The sequence below is a fragment of the Salminus brasiliensis genome, chromosome 14, assembly GCF_030463535.1.
Source record: "Salminus brasiliensis chromosome 14, fSalBra1.hap2, whole genome shotgun sequence".
Classification (NCBI taxonomy): domain Eukaryota; kingdom Metazoa; phylum Chordata; class Actinopteri; order Characiformes; family Bryconidae; genus Salminus; species Salminus brasiliensis.
In genome coordinates, this window is record NC_132891.1 from 8,338,970 (window position 1) to 8,366,632 (window position 27,663).

At 40.7% G+C, this 27,663-nt stretch overlaps 1 protein-coding gene across 1 annotated transcript in view; it reads left to right on the forward strand.

Annotated features, from left to right (window-relative positions):
• Positions 1-27,663, forward strand: part of pex14 (peroxisomal biogenesis factor 14) — a 100,286-nt gene that overhangs the window by 42,141 nt on the left and 30,482 nt on the right. The window contains exons 3-5 of the mRNA XM_072696547.1: positions 4,766-4,850; positions 20,155-20,280; positions 27,061-27,146. Of these exons, the coding sequence (XP_072552648.1) occupies positions 4,766-4,850; positions 20,155-20,280; positions 27,061-27,146 (297 nt within the window). The remainder of the gene's footprint in view (positions 1-4,765; positions 4,851-20,154; positions 20,281-27,060; positions 27,147-27,663) is intronic.

A 27,663-nucleotide genomic window follows, 5' to 3' on the forward strand; every position in this document is an offset into this window, starting at 1 on the left:
GATGTCTGAGTGGAACTTGCATAAAGCAGCTATGTCATCTGCAAAGAAAAGCACTTTTCTTCTCCCTGTAGATCAGATGCAACACTCTGAGAAAATAAATGGACATCTGCCTCATTTGTTATCCCACTTTGGGTTTCATCTTTTACACAAGTGTTTACAAGGAGGCTGGGATGTGTCCGTCGTCTGCAGAAGTAAACGGTAGTCTCAGGTGCAACAAGGATCATGTTTCAGTTGAAGAAAGAGAGCTTTTAAGTCTGTAAATCTGGCAAGAAGAAATTCCACGGCCTATTTCTATAGCCAGGGTTTCATTTGTCAAGTTAAATTCAGACAAACAACTGAAATCTTTCAGCTCTATACAAGAGAATAGGTCTAATAAGAGAATAAGTCTAAAACTTAGTTGTTTATTAAGTTCCTCATAACTGCCCTAATGTGGCATATTTCATTATGTAAATTCCTTTAATGAGTTTTAAAGCTGTTTTTTTATTATTATTTTTTTTTTATTTTATTTTAAGCCAAGTAAAGAATGCATATCGCTGCTGTCCAATGATAACCATGTATATCCGTTTTTAGTTTTCTTCATCGTTTGAACCCTGTAGCAGCTAGAATTCTGGATAAATGGACTAATAGAAATGCCCTAAAATGACTTGGATTCAAATATTTTAACACTGACTTCCATTGCAAGTTAAGAAGTTTTTTTCCCTCCTCCTGTAAATCTGCCCTTTTGGAGATGCATGTTTTTTTTGGACAGTGAGAATATGCGAACGTTGTTCCTATGAAACTTTCTTTCCAGTTTCCCCCCTTTGTTATTTATTCTTTGTATCATGCTAAATTATCTTAAAATCAGCTATCAAATCCCAGATCAGAAAAGACAACAGGTTCTCTTTATTTATTTGAATAACCATTTAACCATGCAAAGAATCCTGTAAGTACCAGAGAGTGAAAAGTCTGGTCTGTCAGGTCCGTAAAAGCAGACCCCCCCCCCAACCACTTTCATTGATCTTAAACTTGATACTATGCAAATTGCACATAGTATGTATATGGTTACTTTTAAGCAGGTTATGTATAAAAAGAATCATGTTGGAAACATTATCTAATAAATATCCTTTTCAGTACCATGTAGAACCAATTTTTGTAAGATTTCTCTTTATAAAGAAGTTTCTACCAGAGGTCATCTTGTATTTGAAGAACAATTTCATCAGGTGAAGAATCCTTTACATAAGAGAATAAAAACAAATTAGGAATTAGTCCAAATGCACATAAATGGAAACATATTACAAAGTCATCGCTTCCCTAATGTGAATCACTCCTACTTTATTATACAAAGGCCATTAATGGGGTGGTACAAAAGAATCTGTTTATAAATAAAAATATAAAGAGTTGAATCCCTTCATAGAATACATTTTCAAAGCTTTTTTCTATGAAACCCTCTTCCCAGTTTTAGAGAACTTGCCTCATCACTTACCCATCCCACAAAAAGAAGCTTGCTATGTCAATTTTATAAAGCATATACATATAAACTTTGTAAGCAGACCATGTTTAAAACATGATTCTAACACCAGGTGTTAACTATTTATTAATGCATTTATTTATTTATGTGCAAATCTAATTAAATTCCAGATGTAAAAAAGAATGAAAGTACTGAAAACGGGTTTCTAGGACCCTTTTTGTGGAAAGACATCCACAGACGGGTTTGTGGAACCTTTTCTGTGACCTGTAAACCCATTTTCCAAAGGATCTTTTTTAAGAACCATCTTCAAGAGGTTTACCTTGGATTTGAAGAAGGTAAAGAAGTCTGGACTGAGGCAGGCTTTACTTTACCATCGTCACAGTATGCGGTGCAGAACACCGTGAGCTGTGATCTAATGTGACGTCACTCACTGAATCATTTCACATTTGAAAAAGCTTCAAAGCAGACCGTTTGTGTACTTCTGAAACATGTCGTTTTTGTGTTTTTACTGTAACTGCGCTCCTCAAACATCCGTTGGGGTTTTCACCACACACACACACACACACACACACACACACACACACACACACACACAAGCTCTGTTATCTGCCTATCAGAGTGCAAGTTTCGGGTGACTGAGTTCAGGACATCTTTGGTGAACAGAGCTACAGGAATGACCACACGTTTAGTGTAACCCCTATGCACTGTAAGTGGTATGACGGAGAGAGCAGGGTTCGGTGGCCTCCGGTACGAGCGCATGTTTTGATTCAGATTTGGGGAATGTGGTTATTGCGTTGTAAATGGATACAGTCATATTTTTACTCAGGAAATTCAGGCATTTTCGTGGTCTGCATCGGACCCTGTGCTGTAAATCTCCATTATTTTTGCTTTAGCCTTTGTTTCGCTTACACCCCATACAACCCCCCTCAACCCCTTACCCCCCAGCACCCGGCACGGAAAGAGACGCTAAGCTGAAATCAATATGATGAGTTTTGATAGGAGAATTGTGTCCCTGTTGCACTCCGTCTCGATTTGTCTTGGAGGAGTTACGCGGACACTCAGCCCGCCTTACCGTTATACGTTGTCCTCGGCCCCGTTTTCAAAATGCAATACTTTTGAATTGGAACAGGTCTTTAGTATATGCAATGCATTACCTAAAATGAATTACCGCAGACAGTGCGCTCAATCACTTTTTATCTTTTGCCGCTTAAAGAAAAAAAAGAGCAGTAATCAAAACCTTTCAACCTATTAGAGGGATGACTTTTACAATTGAATCACAGGGACCGCAGGTGCGATAACGAGACAGCTCAGCTCTGGTCTTGAGTGTGCGTTTCCACCTATCTCCTGATGTTATTTCATGTTTATCTGTTCTTTAAAAGCTCCACTTTAGAGACCCCACTTCACATTTATGTTATAATGCTGTCTAAAGAAGGAGACCTTTTTTTTTTTAATTCTTGCGGAAAGCATGCCAAAGTGGCAAATGAAGGAGCATCTCGGAGGAAAACATGATGGAATCGATCAACACCCCGCTGCACTTACAACTACACGTGTCCTGATGATATTTAATTTTCTAGTGCATTAACACGCCGTCATTACAACATGCAGCCTTGCTGATTTGATCACGATGCATTTTCTTCTTAAAGAATCGCTGAAGTTTTCAGCCAGGTATTCTGCAGTTATTAGATACAGATGGGCACTTCAGCATTAAGTATAGATTTCCAGTCCCTGCACACTTAAGGCTTGGAGTTTGTCTTAAAGAGGATAATGGCAAATTAAACTCCATACCCCATTTATTCAGCAAACCTTGATGGGATAATTTTATAACTGCTGATTCACTCATTTCCCAGATTTATCTCTAAAGTGGTTTGGTGGTCTGGCCTCTACAGCGTAGGGTAGTTTCTCTAAAGTTCCTGCTATTGCCTGATGATGTAGCTCGGACTATAAGCTATAAGACAATGCACAGTAATCATCTATGCAAGAAGGATTCCACTTTTCTAGTGCGTTTCTAATGCCTTTATGAGCACAGTTTTTTCCTGGTACTCTTTACTGTAGATTGCTTTTGTTGTAGAGCAGACTTCCAGGTCCAGGTTTGCTCTGAGAAATGAGAGGTTCTACAAAGGGTTCTTTAAGAAGTGCCATAGAAGAACTGCTTTGATTCCCTGAAGAACTTTAGTGTTAATGTGAGGAACCTATGAACGCATATAGAACTCTGGTTCTTCATCTTTCTGTATTATGTGTAATATATATGTGAATTGAATGTGTTATTAGTTGTTATGCAACGTCTAACTGATGATAACTCAGTTAGGTAATGGAAGGTAATTGTGGGTAATGTATGTTTTGTTTTGTTTATTTATTTATTTATTTATTTATTTTAGTTCAAGCTGATTCTGTTGTCAATTGGGAGCTACTAAGTATTGACAGCTAAAAAGTAACTTGGCAATAAAATTAATTCACTGCCAGCTAAAATTTCATGGTTGTAACAGGACCACTGGGTAAGCCCAAAGCATCATCATACCATCTCTATATTGTCTCTTGTACCACAGTATATGATATTACCCGTTGCTGGGAGTAGTGTGAACTGCGCAAGTAGCGCGGATGGTTCTGTGTTTTTGCATCAGTTCTGTGTTTTTTTTCCTCATCCTGCATTAACACTGAACTCCTCTGAATCAGGAGAGAGACGCTGCGTAGCCTTGGTGTAGTTAGCATGATAACAATCTGCTCACCACAGAACACGTTCAGGTCTGGCTGACTCAAACCTTGCTTTTAAGCAGGTAGATCGTAGACATGTAGACTCAGAGCGAGCAACTGCTGTCAGAAAGACAGAAAGCTAAATTACTATCCATTTTTATAAATAAATAATAACTATGGTGATGACGATAATGAGCTCAACACCGTGGAGGCAACACATAACTGCAGTTTTGGAGCAATATGATTATCGTCACAGCCCTAAAGCCCACACTTTCTTTACCTAGAACGCATTAGTAATTGCGTCATTCAGTAATTGAGTTAGTAGACAGATTTGTATTTTACGACATTGGTGTAGAAGAGAATTACACTCCGCAGCTGTAGGGGGAACCCAGTGGCAATATGGTATCAATATAAACTCTTATAAATTATTTAATAACAGTTTCTGTAATAAAACATGCAGTTGGTTATATTTCTTGAAGCACATGATATGCACGGAAAAGTATTGTATATTTTAATGCAATTTATCGTGATATTGATACAGACAGTTAGATCGCCCAGCCCTAATTACAGATCAGTGCTGATTTGAGCATCTTAGCCTAGAACACTTAAGCTTGTTTCCTCCTTGTACAGATCGCCACAGCAGTGAAGTTCTTGCAGAACCCCAAAGTTCTTCAGAGTCCCTTGGCGACCAGAAAAGCTTTCTTGAAGAAAAAAGGTGAGTGCTGTCATTTGATTTTTCATATATATTATTTATTTATTAATAACTAATATATTTATGTATAAATTACTATATTTATTTATTTTTTATTTATTTTAATAAATACATATATTTGAAGCATGCAGTAATAAATGATTTAGTTCATGTCACCTTGATTTGTGGCTGAAGTGAGTAATGTCTGAGAGACACTGGCCTAAGATGCTCATCTGCTGAGGTCATCTGCTTTTAAGGGTGAAAGGTCGATGCCACGGTTGCATGCCCCGAGGGGTCAGGTAGGGGTCGATTTTGCAGCAGAGAGCTTGATCCCAGCTGTGGGGGATAAATGACCTAGTTGGGACGCTTCTTCTGGATCCAGAAAATGAATATTGACAAACTCCTCCTGTACTTTCAGTGGAATTGTCAATTATGCTAGCTCCCAGCATTTTAAGGCTTTTACTTAATTTAGCTGTTATCATAAATATTAAAGCACTGGAACGCGCTGGAGCATTTTATCGACCGGCCGGCCGATGTGTTGTGAGCATACATATGCATTCACTCTAAATTCAGAGCTGTTTAGGTGTTTATCAATATGTGGGTTTGATGTATGCCACACCATGCGTCAAAGCACCGTTCACTAATCTCCTCTGCGAAGTAAAACGTGAGACATGGACATGACATTCAGGGTGCGTTCAAGTGCTCCAAGGTTTTCAGAAAGACTTGAAAACATAAAGCTATATTTATGCAGTGCAGTGTGTGTGCTGTATAGGCTGCCACCATATTGACCCTTATTGTTAATGTACTGGACGTACTTTCGGAATAGCTGTCGTTTAACGGAATTCAGTTATACTCTTAAAGCATTCCCATTTTCCAAGTCTGCTAAATCTTGGAGCTGGAGTTCTCCGAAGGGAAATCTGTTAGGAGTAAAACAAACAAACTGAGGAAAGCTAATGATATCTGAAGATGTTGAGGGAATTTTCCATGTTTTTGGCTGTTGCTCTGAACCTGTCATAAAATGTTGTTTTCCTTTGGAATTAGACTAATAGTTTGTCCTTACAGGAGACACCAATCCCCACAGCAAATACTGTAGATGCTAATCTTTTCATAACACCAGCCCTTAGCTTGCGTTTCGTAACACGGATCAGAGCGTTTTTCCTATATTTTTCTCTTCGTTTCCTGCCTTAAATTCTTGTGTTCTTGCGGGACTAATTCATCTTAAAAGCAGGAGGATTTGGGCTCTGTCTGTGCCAGAAGAAGGCAGTGCATACTGAGCTTAAAAGCTCCATGACCAGAAGAGGTAACATGAGACAAAATCTATATTTGCAGACTGGTCTTGTTCACATCGCCAGGCTATTATGACTACCTTCTATCCCCAGAATTTCCCCTCATCAGTGCTTCTCATTAGCAGGTCAGGTTTATTTATAATTCATGACTCATAGATGTACTTCTTATGTAGTGTTAATACAGAACAATGGCCTTATTTCAGTGTGTTGTGTTCAACCTGCAGACAACCTATATGGACAAAAGTGTTGGGACACCTGCTAATTCATTTGTTTCTTTGGACATCAAGGGTATTACAAAAGATTCTGTCCTGCTTTTGTTGGAGTAACTGTCTCTACTGTCTGGGGAAGGAGGCTTTCTACTAGATTTTGGGGGATAGGATTGCTGTGAGGATTTGAGCGTTGCTGGATCCAGGATGCTGGATGATCACCATCTCCCCTTATCTCCAACTTCCCAACTCATCCCAAATGTACAGGGGTACAGTGCTGTACTCCTAGCCCACACCTGGTATTAGGCATGGCGCCAACAGGTTCATGTTTATCTACTCCAGAGAGTCCTATTCTATTGGTAATACTTCCCCACAGGGACTAGACAAGCTGTGTGTGTGTGTGTGTACATTCACACATCTGTGTCAGCAATGGGGGCGACTTAAATTAGCTGAATGCATTTATTAGTCCACACACATTTGAACATGTAGTGTAAATCATTGAATATGTTGAATAGAGCTAGCAGTAGCATTTTAAAGAACAAATGCATATCTAAAAAAGTGTTGTGTGTAGGATGTGATCTAGGTGACTTCCTAAGCACTGAATTGGTGGTGTAACAATAAAAGAAATTAGATTTGAGTGAAATTCATAATTTATGTATTTAAGTGAAATTCTGTCCAATTATGTCTTAATTATTTAATTACCAAAATACTGCAACAGTGAATGAAGAGCAGTGTGAAGCCGATTTCGCACTTAAGTTACAAACCTGATTTGTAACTTGTTAAATTAGAGCTTTGCATTGTTCACACTTGGTAGGTTGCTCATGTTCACATTTGCCATGCAAGTTATACAGGATGTGGGTCCCTCGTGATCAATGCCCTACAGTGCCATCATGTATTAATTTAAAAAGTACACTCCTGCAACATTTCTAACTCATAACAAACAAAACATTTCACTTTGCCAGGCATGCAGCAGGGATTCAGCTAGAATCACAACAAAATCGTTTTCCACTGGTTAGAAACTTGGCTGTTAAAAAATCTCTCTCTCTCTCTCTCTCTCTATATATATATATATATATATATATATATATATATATATATATATATATATATATATATATATATTTAAATATGAAGTATATGACAATATGAAGATATTTTGTTATAAATAAATTATAAATTTTATCATCTGCTTTTTTATCCTCAATACTGTTTAATGCTTAATAAACACTGATCAGCTGCAGGTTTCATTACTAACAGTGTAATTAGACTGGTTTAATTGATTAAAAGATGAAGTGCAGCAGGATGTTGAATAAAAATCTCACTGTTCAGTATGAGAGGGGATGTAAATAGTGGTTTATAAGAATTGGTCGCTGCTGATGTTTTTAGTCTGTGATTATATGTTAAAAAAAAAATCGAGATATAGTATTTTTACACAGAAATGCTTCACTTTGTCATCCATAACCAAGACCCACAATGTTAATTTATCATGATTTGTAAATGTAAATAATGTAGCAAATGTGAACATTATTTAATTAATATTTATTTAATTATTAAATTTCTTCTTTCAAAGGTTGAAATGATGGCAAGTGACGCTCACCTGTGCTTTCATTTGTTATGTTTCTACATTAAGCTTTAGTGCTTGATGACAACTGTCAAATATTATTGAAAGTTAAAATAATTAAGGTAACACTTGAACCTGCGGAGCCGGTTGAAGCTCAGGTGACCTCCACTCATCCCAAACCTGTATTATCCCAGGTAACTCTAGCCTGAGCTTCCAGACCAACCATACTCATTGTTCAACTGCTACAGAAACTTCTCAGGCTAGAGGAGAAGCCTATAGTGTCTTTGCACGCAAAAGCCAAACTTGGTGAACCCCCGAGACCTTTTGTAATGAGTACACTTTTACCAGACCTGTGATCATATATAGCACTGAGCAGGAGAACCGTCACCCCTCATTTACCGGGAAAAAGACTCTTCACGTTTCCAAAGGTCAAAATCCAACTTTCGTTCAGTCAATTTTTTGATTTAAAAAATGTAGACCTCTGCACTGTAGGGAGGCACAGATCAAATTTGTTATTTGGATATTCATTAAATTGGGTTAAAACCTTGTATCTCTTTCTTAGCCTTTAATGGAAGTAAAAAAAAATTTCTTTCATTTTCTTTTTTCATTTCTATTGGCCCAATTTTATCAAAGAGTGAAAACACAGTGACTGTGACAGTGACTGCTGTTGCTGTTTACTGTTGTGATGCATTCTTGAGTATTTCAAATGCACTTGAATATTTCTGGACCAAGCTAACAGCCCTGCTATAGTAAATGAATTGTGATGAATTATAGATGGGCCATGTTTTGAAGGGACTGGCGGTACCATTCTGTAGGCTTTCCATTCAGTGCTGTAAATAGGTTTGGCTTTCGTGGTATTAAACACACACAGCGGCCGTGTTTTGCTTTGATCGTGACCTCTCCTAAAGTTCCGCACCGACCCTAATGGGAAACTGGGAATCCAGGACTATCATAGCAATGTGCCCCCAGGGTACGCTTGAGCTTCAGTAGATCTATAAGCTAGAAGACCTGACCACATGACCTTGCTATTCTGAGCTGGTGCTATTTATTTATTTATTTATTTATTTATTTTTGCATGTACATTTGGAGATCCTTTAAGCTCAAATACACAGCAGTTTGACATTGGACCAACAGAGCTTCTTTGTGATGAGGGTTGTAAATCGGCCGCCGCCTGATGTCATGGTGTCACAGTAACCCCTATATTTTGATTGTGGATCAGCAATTAGCCTCCTTTTGGTTTGGGAAGGGGACTTCTCACCGTGAGTTATGTCTCTGAATAGTGCTAGCTTATAAGTGAGCTGTCTGTAAATTTGCATGTTGTGGAAAATCGCCTTGTGTCAGCAAAAGGCCATTTCTGCCGCGCCTCACCTTGAACAATGTAATTATGTCACTATGTTGTATCACTTTGAAAGTGACTTGTGCAATTTGAAGGGTAGGAGGGAGGGAGGCTAATCTGGAGGCAAAGTGCTGAGTAATCGTACGCCAATTTCACTTTATTAAATTTCACACAAAATTTCCTTTTTTTCCCAGAGCCCTGCCGAGTTCACAGAAGCAATTTAGGCAAGCGAGCTCCTCCTCCTCCTCATCCTCCTCCTCCTTGTGTTGTCGCTGCCGTCTTTTCAGCAAGTTTTTTTATCTTTTACTGAAAGCAGAAATTTGGTTTGATTGGCATGTTTCATATTAAAAACCTGTCCTTAACACAGTAGCTGAGATGACAGCTTGATGGTTATGAGGGTGATCTTTAATTTTCCCTGTTTATAGTTAATACCCATTTATTAGGGTTAGGGTTAAACCAAGGGCATAGTAATAATAAGCTCTAAACATAGACCTCTATGATGTCCTTAATTATGCATGCTATGTACGTTTTAGTACTGGATTGCCTATAACAGGCTGGTATGCACTGGGAGTTTGTCAGTGTATTCCTAGGAGTGTGGATTTGCATCATTTGATTTGGAGGATAGGACTGCATTGTTATTAGCCTACATTTTGCCTGCGGCCACAATTCGAGCATGAACTGGAATATACATATAATATATACTTTTTTTTAATTTTATATATATATTTTATTGTATATATTTTTTTTTTTTACCTGGATTTGATTCTGCCACTTCAACACTAGGAGGGTGAGAATTTGAACCCCTTAAAAAGCCTATGGTCCAGTGTTTTTACAAACTTCTCTTGCCTAAGAATAGCCTCACCAGTCTGTGCAGAAGTCCCTGTAGTTACTGATTAATACACCTTAGTGTGTAATAAACCTTGGAGTGTTGCGGGGTTAACACGTCCTCTTCAACACACCCAAAGTCAGCCACTGTCTCTTTTTGAACTGCCGCTGATGTGGCATTGCCGGGCAGCCAACACACTCTGAGGAAAATGTCCGGTCCCCAGCTCCACCTCATCAGCTAAGAGACTCCTGTGCCGGCCAACATTGTTTAAGAGTGATGAGGGGGAAAAGCACCATCTACCCACCTGGAGAGAGCATGGCTAATTGTGCTCTCTCGGACTCCGGCCACTGATGGCAAAGCAACATGGCTCTGGATTCAAACTTGGGACCTCTGGGACATGGTGCCCCAAAGATTGTGGTTAATTTCGATGTATTATTTTACTTTAAGTAAAACAAATGCTAAACTGTACTTTTTTGGGTACATATGTTGTCACCCTCAAAACCTAAATTGTGCTTCATTGTGATTTCCTTTTTTATGTTTTCACATCCTGTTTTTTATTTTTTGAACAATTATTTTCAGTTCCTTCCCTTGGGGATGTGAATGTGGGCTCCTGTTAAGGTACACAGGTGGATCTTAAGGATCTTCAGGGTACATTTAAATAGTTTATGCGGACAAAGAAGTAACTGTACAGTAGAGTTTTCTCTGACAGTCGACTAAACAGGACCCTGGAATCGTTTGCTCCAAGTAGAAAAGATATTTTATTGTTTCCATTAATTCTGCATTCCACACCCAACATAGTGTCCCTAAACAGGTCAGAACAAAATGGAGCACTGGTCAGTTCCTTACCTTTTTACACTGTAGATATAGAGGCCTAATAATACAGTACTTTTGTGTTTATTTAGGTAAGGACATGCTCGCTCGCTCTCTCTCTCTCTCTCTCTCTCTCTCTCTCTCTCTCTCTCTCTCTCTCTCTCTCTCTCTCTCTCTCTCTCTCTCTCACACACACACACACACAGACTGTCAAATTGTACTCTTAGAGAATCAGCAAATTACAGCAGTGTTGCTGTAAAATAGCCCATAATATTGGGCCTGAGGCTAACAGTCAAAACAAGCCCAAATGCAATGGAACATGTATTTAGAGTTTAACAAATTATATAGCAAAACATGTAACAGTGTACACCAGTCCGCCATAACATTAAAACCACCTGTCTTGCTCATGATGTTGTCGTCGGTTCGCTGGTTGTCCTTTTTTGGACAACACTCCACAAGACCTGCCTGATGTTTTGGAGAGGCTTTGACTCTCTCTTTGTCATCTCGCCATCACAATTCTGCCCATGTCAGAGTGGCTCAGCTTCTTACTCTGGACTATTTTTACTGCTATTTTTACACTTCAGCTTCAACTAAAACTCACTGTTGCCACGAACCTCTGTTCAATAACTTGCTGCATAAGATATCCTACCCCTAGACAGGTGCAGTCATACCGACGTAACGGTTAATGTTTCCTCCTGTCACTTTTACCTGGTTTTAATGTCATGCACAAATACCATATATATATATATATATATATATATATATATATCATACGGGTGGGCACTGTGGCAAAAATAATATAATGACGATACTTCACAATGATCTTTAAGGAATGTCCTGATCCAGTTATCCAATTAACAACCACACAATCGAGACTTTTCTTAAAATGACCATATAACTTATAATCCAGTCTGACTCTCCTCCCTGACCAATCAGCTCCTCCCAGCTCCTTAAACACTGCAGTCTAATCACACTCTGGCCTGATATATGTTGCTGTTGGTCTACTGGTGTGTAATAACTGGTTTATAGTGGCTAAATGAGCTGTGTGTGTGGTTTGGGTTTCTATAGCTTGTGTGTATTAGCATTAGTGTTAGCCTCCACTCGGTTCTGAATGGGTTCTTCAGTGCTGGTTTAAGAACAGAGAAAGACGTGCGGTTCTCCCGCTGGTAAAACAGAGCGTTTCAGTGATAGTTTCATAAGGGTCAGATATTATGGTCTGTTTTCAGGTTCCACTGTAAAATAGCTCCACACTGCAGAACCTCTACTCCTTTATTTACCTTCTGAGAGCGTCCGCACTGCTGCAGCCGGCTGGGCTGTTAATGGTGCTTTGAGAACGCCAGATGAACTGAATTAAATAGTTTTAATTAATAGAGATTAAAATAGTCGATTCCGGATCCATTCAAATATGCTTGGATCGGCCCCAGTCCTGATCCGCTGGTTTGGGACGGGGCATCTCTAATTTCAAGTCCACATTTGGTGCACTACAGCCAATAAAACAGGACTATGTATGCTCTTTGAAATCCTGCATTTCTCCAGAGAGTTTGGAATATTGCCAATATCCACACTATGCTCAAAAATGTATAGTTTATCATATCAGTAGGATTTAACCAGTAATGATACAGTATTGTCATATTGCCCTGTCTATGATATACACTAAATGGAACCATGCAGGACATGGTGTTGCTCCAGAAAACATTTGGGGGTTTGCAGGTAAGGTTTAAACAGTAAATTAGTTTTGGTTCCTGATTCATTTCACTTGCATTTTACTTCCAAGCCAAATATCCTTCAGTCCAGGTTTCTGCCAACACACAGTACATGATCCATCACACACTGGTCTGTGTATTGTGGTGCTGAAGAAGACAAAAAAAAAAAAAAAGCGATGGCTGCATGCTGTGAACTTCTTTTAAAATATGCTCCACACCATCATGCCCCCCCTGTCTCCTGACCTCCTGAGCACCCTCTATAACCCACTTCGCCTCAGTCACGTCCCTCAAATAACAGAGAGATGTCCATCTTAATTTCTAATACAGTTTAATGTGATATTTATGTAAATATTTTCCGATTTTGCGCTGTATTAACAGCCAGAAATGTCAAAGCTCACATAAAATAAAACAATACCATCTCCTGGTGGAGGGGATTTAAATTGGATTCCTCCAGCAGGCGGGCGGCTGATGAAGGGGAAAATAGGCAGCACTTTGATTACATGTTGCAGGATCTTTACACAATAATCTCTCCTCTACATATTATTTACATGCACTGTAATGCTGTAATCTGCGCTGAAGGATCTGCGCTCTCTTATTTCTCTCTTACTCTCGGCTGTTCGAGGGAGAGGTGGACGTGATTTCATGTTAGCATGTAGAAATATGTGCTAATGTTTCCTAAACAAAATTTACCAGTGTAAATGGTGACATACACCATGTGGAATAAAGACTAGGTCAGTTAGTTTCAGTTTAAATGAGATTTCTGAAGGTAGTATTTTATTAACTGCAGATATGGAATGTCTACTGGTGAACAATGCAAGCTGTACCCTGTAATATCACCTGCTCATCCCGTCCAGCGGTTCTCCTGAAACTGACGATGCTCGTAAGGAATTGGTTCCCACTTTGCTGCAGTAACAGCCTCTACTAGGTGTGGGAAAATTGCTGTGAGGATTCTGTGTGTGCATCGATGAGTTCTGGTGCTGATGTGGAGCACAAACGCAACTTCAGCTCCAATTCTAATGATACTGGATGGAGCTCTGTCACTCCGGAGAGCGCAGTTCCACTGCTCTATAGCCCATAGCTGGGGGCTTTATACCCCTCAGGGTGGCACTTGAGAGTGGGGATGTTGACCTGAGGGTTATGTTTGGCTGCTCCAGAGCGTCCTGCTTATAGAGATTACGTTTGAAGCTAAATGCCTGTATCAGCAGGCAATTAGACACGGGGTCACCTTAAAGGGGCCGACTAGACAGAGTGTCTGGATACTTTTGGAGGTATATGATACTTTTTCAGATGCCTCTACCTGTCGTTTCAGATGTAGATTGTACAGTGAAACACCACCTTGGTTGCTTCACTTGTACTTTTGACCTCTTCGCTTTCAGAACAAATCGGTACCTTTTCACTAGAAGAATAAAATCCTAAATTTTAATGTTACTTAATGTAATGAGACATTTATGTACAGCATTCACAGAGCAGATGGTGATTTCAAATGATGTAAAGACATCATTTGAAATCAAAAAAAGGATTTTAAGATTTACTCACACACATGCATTACCTATTAACTTACTCGGTAAGTAAGGATGTCGCTATTACGTTCTTTTTGCCGTCCCTATCTGAGCCAATTACTGATTGTGGACTGCCAAATATTGCTACAGTAAAAATCACTTCATTCATTAAAATACAGTTTTAATATGTTTTGATTCTGATTATCTTATTATTTTGAACCAGGGTTTCTTCCACTTACATATATCTTGTGGCGACGGCGACAGGCACAGGAAGCAGGTATATAAGCAGGTGATGCTCAAGCCAGTCAGACTTTCTCTAGGCACCTGACAAGAGGGAGAAAGCAATAAACAGACAGGGAGAGAGGAGAGCAGAGGTGGATAAAACTAGTTAACTAATGTTAAGTTAGAGAGGTTTTTTAAGCCTGCAATAAAAGCTGCTGTTTTTTGTTGTTTTTTGGGTGTTTTTTTTTTTTTTTTTTCTGCATTTCATTTTTCTTGGTAAAGCAGTTCCGCACTAAAGCCATTTAAACAGCTTTCTTCACTTCTGAGAACCCGCCTCACTGCTGTGGGTTGTGGATGATGCCCATTTATAATGGCACCTCTATGACAGTGGAGTAAATAGAGCTCAGAATCAGATACCCAGTCCATTAAAACGTGCCTGAGTCCACCAATACGGGACACGAGTCGGGACATACTTCAGTGTATAATTGTTATTGAAGGCATACCAGATTCTGTCTTTATAGGTAGTACGCTCGTGTCTATACAGGCTCTTCTATATCTGGTCTAGTCGTATAGGAAACCTGCTGCCAGTCCGGTCAAATCCTGGTCAGCTCCTTGTGAAGGTTGTCTTTGTGAACTTTTGGTACAGCTGGTTGAGGCTGCTTGATTTGAACAGGCCTACTGGATCTCTGACCTCTCTAGTGTTCTTCATTGTAGTCATTTCATTACGGCAGGTGGGGGGGAAGGGGGGGTCACAAAGGACACGGAAGCACCCATGGTATAATACCTGCTCATGCCATGAAGGAAAGGGTATGGTTCATCATTCTGGATATTAATAGGAACAGCGTTTGCAAGTGAGGTTATGCGACTCACCTCTTGGACAAAAATGGCAATGACCAAGGCCTGTGGAGAAGGCGAAGGGATTGATGTGGTTATAAATTACTCCACGGCGCCACCTAGTACCCGGTCCCTTCTCACTTTGTCATCAGCGGAGGGCGATAAAGCAGGGAAATGAGAGCAGAGTCCCTTTTTTTTAATACATAAATGAATACGCTATGAGAGCGGTCATTATTTAGGGCATGCGATTGTGCTGCGGCGGACCCGGCGTAGGGGACGCAGACGTGTCATACAGGATTTTGCCGCGTGAACGGGTTGAAGTCGCTCTTTGGCTGTCTGTGTGACCTATTGACCTCTATCTATTTATGACCCGTGACTTTTTTTTTTCTTCCATATTCAAAATGTGAGTAATATTCACTCAAGGACAGCTTAATCGTTCAGGCCTTGCAGACCAATAAAACAGCTTTCACCTTTTAGCACCCAAAATATTTTAGTAAGCAATTTTATAATTGGCTGTCCGAGCTTGGTCTTAAGCTATAAATTTCAGAAGTGCCAGAATCGGAGAAGCACGTTTTATGATTGGCCGAGTCGCCTCATCGCCTGATCCGAAAAGAGAAGAGGCAAAAGGAAAAACGGCCTGAAAAAATAAGAGCCCGGAAAATAGAGCTGTAAATAATAGGACGAGCAATGGGTTTTCCTTTAAATAAATACCGATCAGGTTTATGTTGAAAGACAATAGAAAACGTAGCCCAGATATGCAGTTTACAGTATTTATAGCTGTAATATCATGGTGCCACCACCGTAATTTCATGCCCCAATGAGAATGGCAAGGTCAAAGCAAATGCTTCGGCTGAGCATGTGCTAATACGGCGACTCATAAACAGGCGCGGCGTGTATCAGGTGCACCAAATAATACAGTATAATGAAATACAGAATAGCTTTCCATTATTGTTCTTTTTTACGGTGTCATCATTAGATGTAATTTATGTCTTAAAAAAATTCATCTCCCAGCAGGTCGATCCGAAACGAGGCGCTGGAGAATGGGAGGGGGGGTCCACGAGGTCGTTCTACAGGTTTGGGAAACCGTAATAAATTTTCAGATTCTCTATTTGCGTCCTTTCCCTTTTATATGCAAAATTCTGCCTCACCTTGTTGTCTTTCTTTTCAAATGGGATCTCAAAGGCCTTTTTATTTGTCGTCCCATTTTCTTTACAATAATGGCATCAGAGGCAACAAAATAGCTGACTGAGCTTAAAATCGACAAGAAAAAAGTGAATGTGTTAATGAATTTGCATGCATCTCGCTTCAGATGCGCGACAGAGGCCTTTGTAGTTTTGCGCAGGGCTCTATTTAAGAATTCAAATGACGTTACGGATATGTACATATTTGTTTATTATAATGTCTTTTAGAAAGAGGCCCTCTCTCACTCCAAGGTGAATATATGAACTTCCCAGGAGTGTCTCTGTCTCCCTCTCCCCTCTCTCCTGCAGTAGGTGATATGACTCTGGGAGAAGGAGGGGTCTAGAGGGGGTTGGGGGGTCTCTGTCTCATTCAATAGTCTGCCACCATGCAGTCTGCTGTGGTCAGATGAATGGTGAGTCCAGGGACACATTATTGCTTATTGGACAGTGCAGACTGACTGCACCAGCTCAGCACATGGCTGCGGCTGCTTCCTGGCACTTGCGCTGCCACGCAAGACAGGACGGCCAATATTTGACTTAAATTATTCAACAATTTTCATGGCCGTTTTAGTCCCTGAGAGCTAACCACACTACCCCCCACCCCTGTTCCCCCGTCTAACCCCCCCTCAGCACGGTGTGTTCGGTGGCTTTAAAAGAATCACCTCGTGCCTTTGACCTTAACCTGGAGATTTCTGTTCGAGTGATAAAAGTGAGTAAATGGTCATTTTAATGAAAATAGTGGAGTTATAAATTTCATTAATATTCCCTCTGATGGGCAATGAGTCTACAGCTATATGCAGAGCTCCTTTATTCACAAAAGTAGGCCCAGAAAGATTCTGTGGCTGTATTTCATCACTTTGGGCTGATGAGTCTAGATGTCTCGCTGAGATGGATGTTGTACTCTTTGCTCGTCTAAGAAATGAAATCGGAGGATGTTGATGCTCTGGATGTGAATTACATTTCAGATTGCGTTTTAAGTTTGGAAATCTCAGAAAGCCTGTAAACATCACTTGTTTTGACTTTACTGGGTGATGACTCTTCTGTACTGGTGTCATACATCGATACTGACCTTTAGTTTTGCTCTAGAAGACAGATCAAAATAGTTGAATACATAAGAATATATTATTTTGTAATTGTTAATAATAAAAACTACATATTTAGTGTAATATCTTTACACTTTACGTTGAAACGTTACAAATTCAACAAAAACGTAGGCTGGTGTTTTATTATCTATTCTAGGAACAAGAAGAAATAATATGGTTAACAAATGTAATTATTGTTGGTTAATAAACTATTTTATATTTATAGTACATCCTTAATTAACTGACTTTAACTACCTGTTTGGTCAACATATTTTCAGCATCATAACAAAATAATATATTAAACTTGACACAAAAAACATTTATTTAAAATGTAACAAATTTTAGAAACATGACAAATTATAATGTTACTTTTTTTTATTATTATTTATTTATAGTTGGTTCTTGCCAGTAAATGACTTAATGATTAGCTGTTTAATCAGCGTGAATTAGTAACTGCAATTCAAGTTTAAAGCATTCTGGGTATTACTTTTCTTAATCTTAATACAGTTTTCCTAATTATTATGGAATCATCTACAGCCCCATTTATTATTAAAAATTATAGTAATAAATAATAAATAGAATATCTTCATTTTTACAGCTTCCAATGCATTCTCAGAAACCTGTTCTATATTATACTAGAATAGTTTTATGCATGTATCTTCTGGTGGTTGGTAAGCATAGTGGGTAACAACACTGTCTTCCCAATAGCCAAATGTATGTGGACACCCCTTCTAATGAATGCATTCAGCTATTCAAATGCCTGTACAGAAGTATTGCCAAAAGAATAGGAGACTCTGGAGCAGATAAACATATGAACCTATTGGCACCGTGCCTAATGCTAGACATGGACTAAAAGGGCATGAAGCCCCCCAGCATTGAGCTGTGGAGCTGTGTTCTCTGGAATGATGGTTGGTGCTCCATCCAATACTTTTGGGGATGAGTTAGAGGAGATGGGGATGAGGTGGGGTGGTGATCATCCAACATCCTGACCTCACTAATGCTCTTGTAGCTGAATGTAGCAGTGCTCCAAAATGTAGTTGAAAGCATCCCCCGATATTTCGCAAGAGACAATGGAGGTGTGGCAGGTGTCTCAATACTTTTGTCTATATGTCGTTTGTGAGATATGCTTTAAGCCTTGAAGAGCTTCACTCAGGAAGCATGGGTAAATGCACTGCATGGATGAACGTGTCTGTATGTTTGGAAATTAGGGCTTTCTAATGCTAACCCTCACCAGTTGAATTCTGCCCTGTATGTGTTTGGAGTTTTCCTCTGTTTGTTTCTGTAGCGTTCCCTGTGGCCCTTCATCTCAGAAGACTGTGTGCATTCGCAGGACTTGGATTTCATACCCAGTTGACAGCAGACAGGGCCGAACAGGCAGAGCCTCTGTTCGCTGCCAAGCTCTCAGCTCTTTCTGTGCTGTTTAAGCACATGTGCCACTGGCATTTGCCACATTTTATGATATGTGTATTACAGCGCGAAAAACAGCTCGCTGTCTGCTCTTTAAACAGCTCAATTTGGAGCAAAGCTCAGCCTTTTGGCTCCCTGGCAGGCAGGCAGGCAGCAGAGTCGTATGAAAGCATGTGGACTGGAGTGGTGAAATGCCCAGGGGGACGTCTCCAGTAAACAACACTCGCGCTAAGGCTGCTGAGAGAGAGAGGGAGGGAGAGAGAGAGAGCAAGCAAGCAAGCAAGAGAGAGAGAGAGAGAGACCGCAGATCACAGAGATGTGTGGCTGAACGCACAATGACAGAAGTGACACTCTCCAGTCTGCTGTGGACAAACAAAGGTCACAGAGGGAGTAGATGTAGTATTATACAGCACATGTATAAAAGTGATAGTTTAACTCGCGCTTTGACGGCCGCTGTATCCTTTTAAAAAGCAGTCGCGCTAAATGGAGACGATTTGTTTTTTATGTGCCAATTGCGGCGGCAGCCTATAATGTTTTCACCACATTTATGTGTTCATTAAATGTCCAAAGCTCGGCTCCGGCTGTACGAATAGACAAATAGACAAATAGACGGTCTCCGAAGGCCTTTTCTCTTTTTCACACTTTGCCGTTGTGCAGTTTTGGCTCTTTGTTTGCTTTCGAATTGCTTAATAAAGACAAGACACAGACCAGCGGCTGCACGAGGTGTTGGAAATAAACCCCCCATTTTTTTTCCCCCACAAAAGGAAATGTTAAAATTAGATTCCTCCCCCCCCCTCCCCTGTCATTTTCCATCAGGGACCTCTGTGCAATTTAATCATGACTAAAATCATTAAAAAAGATCTGAAGATTAGATTATATTGGCATTTGCAAAATTATGTAATACATTTACATTACAATGAAGAAATTAAAATAATGCATTTTATCTGTCTGGGGTTTCCAAGAGCTCCACCTGGGGAAATAAGACAGCTGGAAATGGACGGGTTCTTTTCTCACTGTAGAGGACTGCCAGTAATGGAGAAGATCTCAGCAGTGCCAGGCAGGCTCAGCGTCAGACCTCTAGAGTTTGACGCCTGTTATTATTCCTAATACCTTCAGTGCGCTTAACCTGGTTTATATGAGCACTATTGCTTATAGGCAAGTAGCATGCAGTTGTGATGTCGTCATGTCCAGCGTTCGAGGAGCGTTCCTGTTCCCCTTGCGCTTTCCTCATTAATTACTTTGGGCCTTGTTTTTTTCTGAGGGTGACTCATGTGTTTGCTCTTTTGTGCTCTTCTGAGTGCACTTCTCTACAGTAATTTAAGTGAGCCTACACAGTGGAACTTGAGGGTGGTTTGTGATTGCTCTCTCTGCGCAGGTCTGACAGACGAGGAGGTGGAGCTGGCCATCCAGCGCTCAGGCAGCACAGAGGAGATGCTGGCTCGGACTCCGGCGGGACCCCCACACATGATTCAGGGCCCTCCGCTGGCTCCTGTACCGTACAGTAAGTATTACGCTACCAATCGATGTGTAAATGATGGCCGCCGTTTGGATGAGGGAAGATGATTGCTTCTCGGTTCCAGTAATAAACTCTGTTTCCCAAATATGTGGCACCCCTCCCCCACCTTGATTTTTGACACCCTTAATGGTTTCAGATATTATTAATATAATGGAAATGCAAAAATACATATCAAATACAGGTGATCATTTCAATGAAAAAATTAATTAGCATTAATTGAATTAGACACTCCCAGACTCGGTTACTGCCAGCCCTGTTAAATCCTAACCTCCCCTAAATTCAACATTTCCGGCCTTGTGAAGTACGCTATAAGGTCTTACCATGTAAAACCAGCAGTGCTGGAATAGAGCAGATATAAAGTTATTTAAAATATTGGGTTTTTTATTATTTATTATTTATTATTTTGTCCCTAATTGGAAGGCCAATTACCCAATCTCCCCATTCATGTGAATTTCCCCAACCAACCAATGCCCCCAACACTAGGAGGGTACAGACTAGCATGTCTCCCCTGATACATGTGAATCCAGAGACCGCCTCTTTTTAAACGGCCACTGATGCAGCATCACTAGCTAGCCAGCACACTCTGTCTCTGCTTCTGTCACACTAGAAGTGATGTGGGGATGATGTAGCATTAACCCACCCCTAAAAGAGCAAGGCCAGTTGTGCTCTCTCGAACTCGCCATGACCTGGGATTTGAACCAGCGACCCTCGGAGTGGCAGCACTTTAGTCCACTGGAAAGAAGGGTTTTAAGACTAAGACCTCAGCAAATCACAGTGAAAGCCATTATCTTGGAATCTTCCCAAAAGTGGGAACTTGTCCAGGAAGTTACAAAAGATGCCAGACAAACATCGAAGGAACAGCAGGCCTTCAGATAAGTTCCGCTTCTACTACTAGAAACAGACTGGGCATGGACGTGTCACAAGTTGAAAATAGTAGCAGTAGACGGGAGTCCTGTAACATTTAACATAGACATGACACATTCCACACACAACAGCATTCCACAATAACAGCAACATAGCAGCTGTCAAACATGGTGGTGGTAGTGTGATTGATGCTTGGCTGCTTCAGGACCTGAGCAATGTGCTATAATTGAAGTTATAAACATAGCTCTGTACCAAAAAATCCTTCAGAAGAATGTCTGGTCATCAGTCTGTGATCTGAAGGTCAGGCACATTCAGGTTCTGCAGCAAGAGAATGCTCCAAAGCAACGGATTACAGTTGTTAATGGTGAGACAGCTAGTTATTACGATTAAGGGGGCAGTTAAATTTTCACAGATTTTTTCTTTGTTTCCTTCTATAAATGGCATTAATTTGTTTAACTTTTAAAACTTGCTTTCTGCTTCCTTATCTTCTCTTTGCCTTATATTAAATTGTGTATGAGGATCTGAAACCATTTGCTATGACAAATATGCAAAGGTATGAGCTCATGTTGAGCAAAATAGCAGCAAATGGTGTGTTTATGTACTAATATCTGGTCACAACTGCTGAATGACGAGGCGAAAAACCCAAATTCCTTGAATTGGCTTAACAGCCACTGCTCAGTGATATCTCCTGTAATGTGAAGAATCTGGAAGTGAAAGAACCTGGCGATTCTGTCTGGAACTGATTATATTTTTCTCGTTCATACGTTTGTGTGGGCGTAGATTCAGAAATATCAGCGCACTCATGACCACATTGGTTCATCTAGTGCTGAGAGTTGATCTACTTTATATTTACCCCATTGCTGCTCTGTACAGAGCTCTACTCAGGATCATGGCCCACCGTAACGGACCTTCCCGGTCTTGGAGCTATTGCTGAGAGCCTCTAGTTTACATTGCTATGCAATAAGTCAGTCCAGAGAGCGTCAAGGCCATAACTGGATGGAAAAGAGTCTTCGAGTGTATGCTCTTCATGCTGAAATCTGAACAATGTATATTCTACACGTGCCATTATAGGGATCCCATCAGTCTGTTCTAGGTTAGCTTATGGCAGTGGGTGACCTCCCATTTGCGTAGATCTGTAATTAATTCCCCCACTCCAGGTGACTGTGTGGGCCATGTGATATGGTGCCCACTCCATCATGGCAATCTCCTGCATGTGGCAGTGGGGCTGGTCAGGGAAAGGGCCTGCTCCAACCTGTATCTTTATTGCCTCGCAGGGTTATGAGTGCCGGGCCGGCCGCTGATTTACCAATGCAGAATGAAGTCCGCGTAATGCTTAACCCGTATGACAATGATTCCAGATGTATTCCACCCTCATTTATTGCCACACTGTCCTTGACTCCCCAGCATCTCATGTTTTGTAATGAAAGCACTGTTGATGGGATGGCCGTGTAGTTAGGCTCCAGGCCGACTCTCACGGGGGGTTTTATATCAAAACGGCTATAAGAGAAGTGCATAATGAGGTGAGAGCGGGGAGTCTTGTACGGGGGTCAGGCTGAAAAGAGGGGGCTACCTCTCTTTGATGTCCTTGTTATAGGGACGATGCATAGAGTCCTGCATCCATCTCTGTCGGAGTAATGGATACTCTGATCTCTATTTTCAGCCAGCAGAAGGACAGTAGGGCCTTCTCTGAACCCAATAAATTTGAGAGGAGATTGGAAAAAGAGGGAATGGGGCTTAGGCTCGCACCTTAAGTGACCAAATGAAAAGCAGTGGTGGGAAGTGGAGGAGGAGGAGGAGGCGGAGGAGGTACTCCGTTCGGACCTTCTTCAAAGTGGACTGCCTACTCTGGGACGGACCCAACGTCCCCTCAAACTCTGCCATCGCCCGTGATATCATCAGCTATCACCAGCCAGCAGGAGAGGAACTGAACGGTTCCCTGCAAAACATACCAAACGGTTCAGTTAAGGTTGTGTTTATAGTTATCCAAGGAATGAGAATGGATAAAGAAGGCTTTGATGGGGAATTTTGTTGATGTGCCCGTGGGCATCGGACATCACCTGAAATCACCTTTAAACAAACCTGGCTTTGTGAATGACTGCTGGCATTTTTCCCCCTGCTTGTCAAATCACGCGAGATGACATCAAAAATTAGCGTCATCTGCTCGTTCGAGCGTGGCCACCTGTTTTTCTCGAAGAGCGCGGAACGCAGCACCTTAAAAAGCCACAGCCAGATTCACTTTGTAAGTCTATTAGAGACCTCGTTTATTTGTATTCAGTAGAGCAGATTCAGACAAATTACTGCAACACACCTGTTCCCCAGGCTCAGTATGTTACAAAATGGAGCATTTTGTATCTGACATGTTGACCTGCCACAGCCAGACTTGCCTTAATTACTTCTCAGCTTAGTCTTGGGTTATTTGCATGATAATTTTTACCTATTGCTGGGGCTTACCTGGAGCGGAAATAGCTGCTTTGGCACGAGCAGAAATAGCTGCTTCTGGCTAAAGTGTGACCTCTGAGAAAGAGCGTGCCTCTGTTTGACCTGTTTTGGAGCAGTACATGACAAAGTGTGGTAACAGCTACCTGAAAAAGCTTGTCTGTCTTTTCCTGCTGTGTGGCCATCAGTCATTTTATTTATTTCAGTTATTTAGTTCTAGGCAGCTGCTTAGAGGAGCCCATGGCTGCTGATTATTGGGGGAAAGGTTTGAGGAATGAAAGCGTTAAATTATAAAGCTTTAAAATGTGCTTCACATGGCCTTCCCTAATGTTTGTTGTGAGCAAGTCACTTAACTGTTCACAGTAACAGAAATTGTGACCAGGGGTGGCCAGACGTCTGCATACGTCTCATGTTGTTTGTGGGCCCCAAAAACCCTGGCTGCTCCCCTGGTTGTAAGTTGTAAAATTCTCAGAATCGAGCTCCAGCTGTAAAGTTCCTGTGTGTTGTGGCTTGTGTGTGTGTTTGTTGAGTGTACTTTGATATTGATCTTGACCATAATAATCAACAATATTGTTGACGCATTTTTAATTGCGCTGTTCTGTTCCTCAGTCCAATTTCGCTAAGACTTGACCTTTGAGCTGTACTACTGTACACTAGGTGGCAATAGATGCCCTTCACTGATTAGAGAGATGAAGATTAGATTAAGTGTAGCTATTTAGTCATAACACAAACCAGTGGGGCACGAATTTTTGATTTTAGAGAAGAAAAGTCTTAAAACAAGGGAACGGTGGCAACAAATAATTGAGAGATGGACAGGATATTATGAGATGAAGATAATAAAAGTAAACAAATATAACTGCAGGAATTAAAAAAAATAATTAATTGTGTAAAGTAATGTAATTCTTAGGAAGGTAGTGGTGGTAACGGTGGAAATGGCACACTTTGCTGCAGCAGGGCCTGGCAACCACTTCATCACAGAATACACTATGAATTCTTTCTTGTATCAGAGGGAGCTTGTGGAAAATCTAAGACCATCTCTCCAAAAACTGAAGCTCAAGCGAAGGTGGACCATGCAACATGACAATGACCCAAAACATTTCAGTAAATTCACAAAGGAATGGCTCTGAAAAGGAATCCAAGAGTCCAAGATAACTGCTCACTCTGTACGGCTCACCTTTTGTGGTACAACTAGAGCCATAGAACTGTCCAAGTATCAAGTTCAGCCAGAGATGTTATGAACAAGGAGTTTATTACTACTTAAAATATCTAGATTAGAACCAGGTGCAGCACAGCTGCAGGTGATTAGGGCTTGGTTGGAGAGAGTTTTGGAGGAGCCTGTCTCACTACAGGAAATGTTCTGTTTAGTTTAGACAAGGGACGGCGCCTGTGTAGCGCATGCAGGACGCACGGCAAGACACAAAAGGTTTGCTGCAAAAATAGCTGTGTATTGTTTACGACACATCGAAGACAATTGCTGGCTCACATGAACATTACCCGGACTTTGTACTAGAGGGTTGTCTGGATCGAGTCCGGGTAATGTCAATTACGACTGATCCGGACATTTGCGTTTACACACAGCTCTTTCGGGTAATGTTAATAAAACAAGTCTGAAGTCTGATCCAGAGAGCTGTCTGAGGCCTGGAAATGCAGATGAGTCCGAGAAAGGGTTTAAAATGTCTCAGAGCAGTTAGGAAGATGAGTAAGCGTATTGGCAGTTAACAGTGTTATATATAGTGACACATTCTATATGATGATAAGTTGGTGATGCATTTATTGTGCTATTATTGCCTATGGAGTTTTTGGGGGCTCACAATGAGCAAAAACTCATATATATTTCTTCTACAATTTTTTTTTCTGGGTCAGATGTGTCTTTCTGAGAATGAGTAGAAGGTATGTGGGAGTCATTGATGTGGCGTGTGTTTCCTGATAGAGAGTGCTCAAAGCAAGTTCACACTTTATGCTGCTGGTATACGCTAGTTGTGAAAAGATACTATTCCTGTGCTCTTTTTGTGTAATTCTCATCATAATGCTCTTCTAGCATCTTCACCAGTTAGCTAGGTGACCTGCAGGCATTTTCAGGAGGGACTTTCCACCCTGCTTACTCACTATAGTAGAGAAGCTCTATCTTTCACCAAGTCAGTGAAACCAGCAGCTTTATCTCAGTTGCTAATCATGTAATGCTGCTGCTGCTGCTGCTGCTGTTGTTGCTGCTTCTGGTCATTTTCTTGCAAATTTTGTAATGAGTGAAATTAGAGATGGGCTCATCAGTGCAACATACTGATACTCAGTGCGGGGCGGTATTGATAAGATCATAATGTTTCCAAATAGATCACAGTTACATAGGATATTTAAGCTTGCATCAATAAAGACTGCTGCTATTCTATGCTAAAATGACCTTACCGACATCATAATAATACAAATTACAAACAATACAAACAATATATATATCAGATCTCATTAGAACAGATGCATATTTATCTGTTTATTTATTTAGGGTGATCAGTTATTTATTACTTTTCCATTATTAGCAATAACATATAATACAAAATAAGACAAGAAAAAATGGGGGGTTTTGTGTACATCACCCATAACCCTCCTCCCTTTGGGAATGTTTTAATGAACACATTATTTAACTATTATTATAGTAACAACATTTTGTAAAAATGTTATTAGTGTTTATTCTAATATTTGTGATTTACCAAGCAAATAAACACTTATGGCCCAGATTAGCAGCTTTCTAATTTTAACATTTGTGCAGTAATATATTGACACTATATGAAAGTAAAAAAGTATTGGGACACCTCCACATTCATTGTTTCTTCTGAAATAAAGGATGTTAAAAGGAGTTTATCCTGCTTTTGTTGGAGTAACTGTCTCTACTGTTTAGGGAAGGCTTTCTACTAGTCTTTTTAGCTTGGTTGTGTTTGGTGATGAGTGTTTTTGAGGTCAGGATTTTGGATGATCACCACCCCATCTCATCCCCAACTCCCCAACTCATCCCAAATGTATTGGATAAAGCACCATCCATCATTTCAAAGAACACAGCTCCACTGCTCCACAGCTCAATGATGGATGACTCTATACCCCGTTAGCCCATGCCTGGCATTCATGTTTAGTTCATGTTTATCTGCTCCAGAAAGTCCTGTTCTATTGGCAGTGCTTCTCTACAGGGACTTGACAAGCTGTTTTAGCTGTGTCAGTAATTGGTGTAACTTAAAGGAGCTAAATGCATTCATTAGAAGGTGTCCACAAACATTTAGACATTTCCAAATGTAACTGTTAGTGAAAATAATTGTAATTTGTCTGATACTCAGATAATCAGATTAATCAGATACGTCATATTTCTGGAACCGAGGTATACCGGTACAGACGATACATCACCCAGAGCTGCTTGTACTGTGCTGCTATTTGTATGATGGTGGCAGCTCTTGTCAGTGTCTGCTGTGTTTGTGTGTTTCTCTGCAGATCCCCCTGGTTACAGATGGAGAGACTACGGTGCCCTGGCCATCATCATGGCAGGAATGGCCTTTGGCTTCCATCACCTGTACCGGGTAGGTTCCTACGTGCCCTGAAATGTTTCCCAGTTTATGATCTTTTTTTTAATGTCTGATCGGCTCTCTGCAGGTTCTGCCTTTCTCTCTCTCTTTTTTCTTTTTCTTTTTTTTTAATTCTCTGGCGCGGCTCCTGCTTTAGTGGAGTTTGTGGTTATTTTACGGCGAGGCTGTGCTGTGTGTGTAGATCACCCTGTCTTCTTTCAGGCCATCTACTCTGCATCATGAGCATGAGCTCATCTCCAGGCCCTTTTCTCTTCATTTCACTTTTCTTTTTCGGAAAATCCCAGAGCCAGGCTCTTTGATTTTAGCCCTCCAAAAACACGGGGCCAGGCCTGTTTGGTGAGGGGAGACCCCGTTACAGAGGAACCGTAATCCCACACCGGCCGCAGGGGCATGTGGACTCCATTACTGGCTTTTATAGGTGGAGGAGAGCAGAGTCCAGGCCCTTCCACTGTGAGCAGCGCTAGGTTATAGTGCTCCGATGATGTCATGCTTAGGAGTGCATGACTGTATG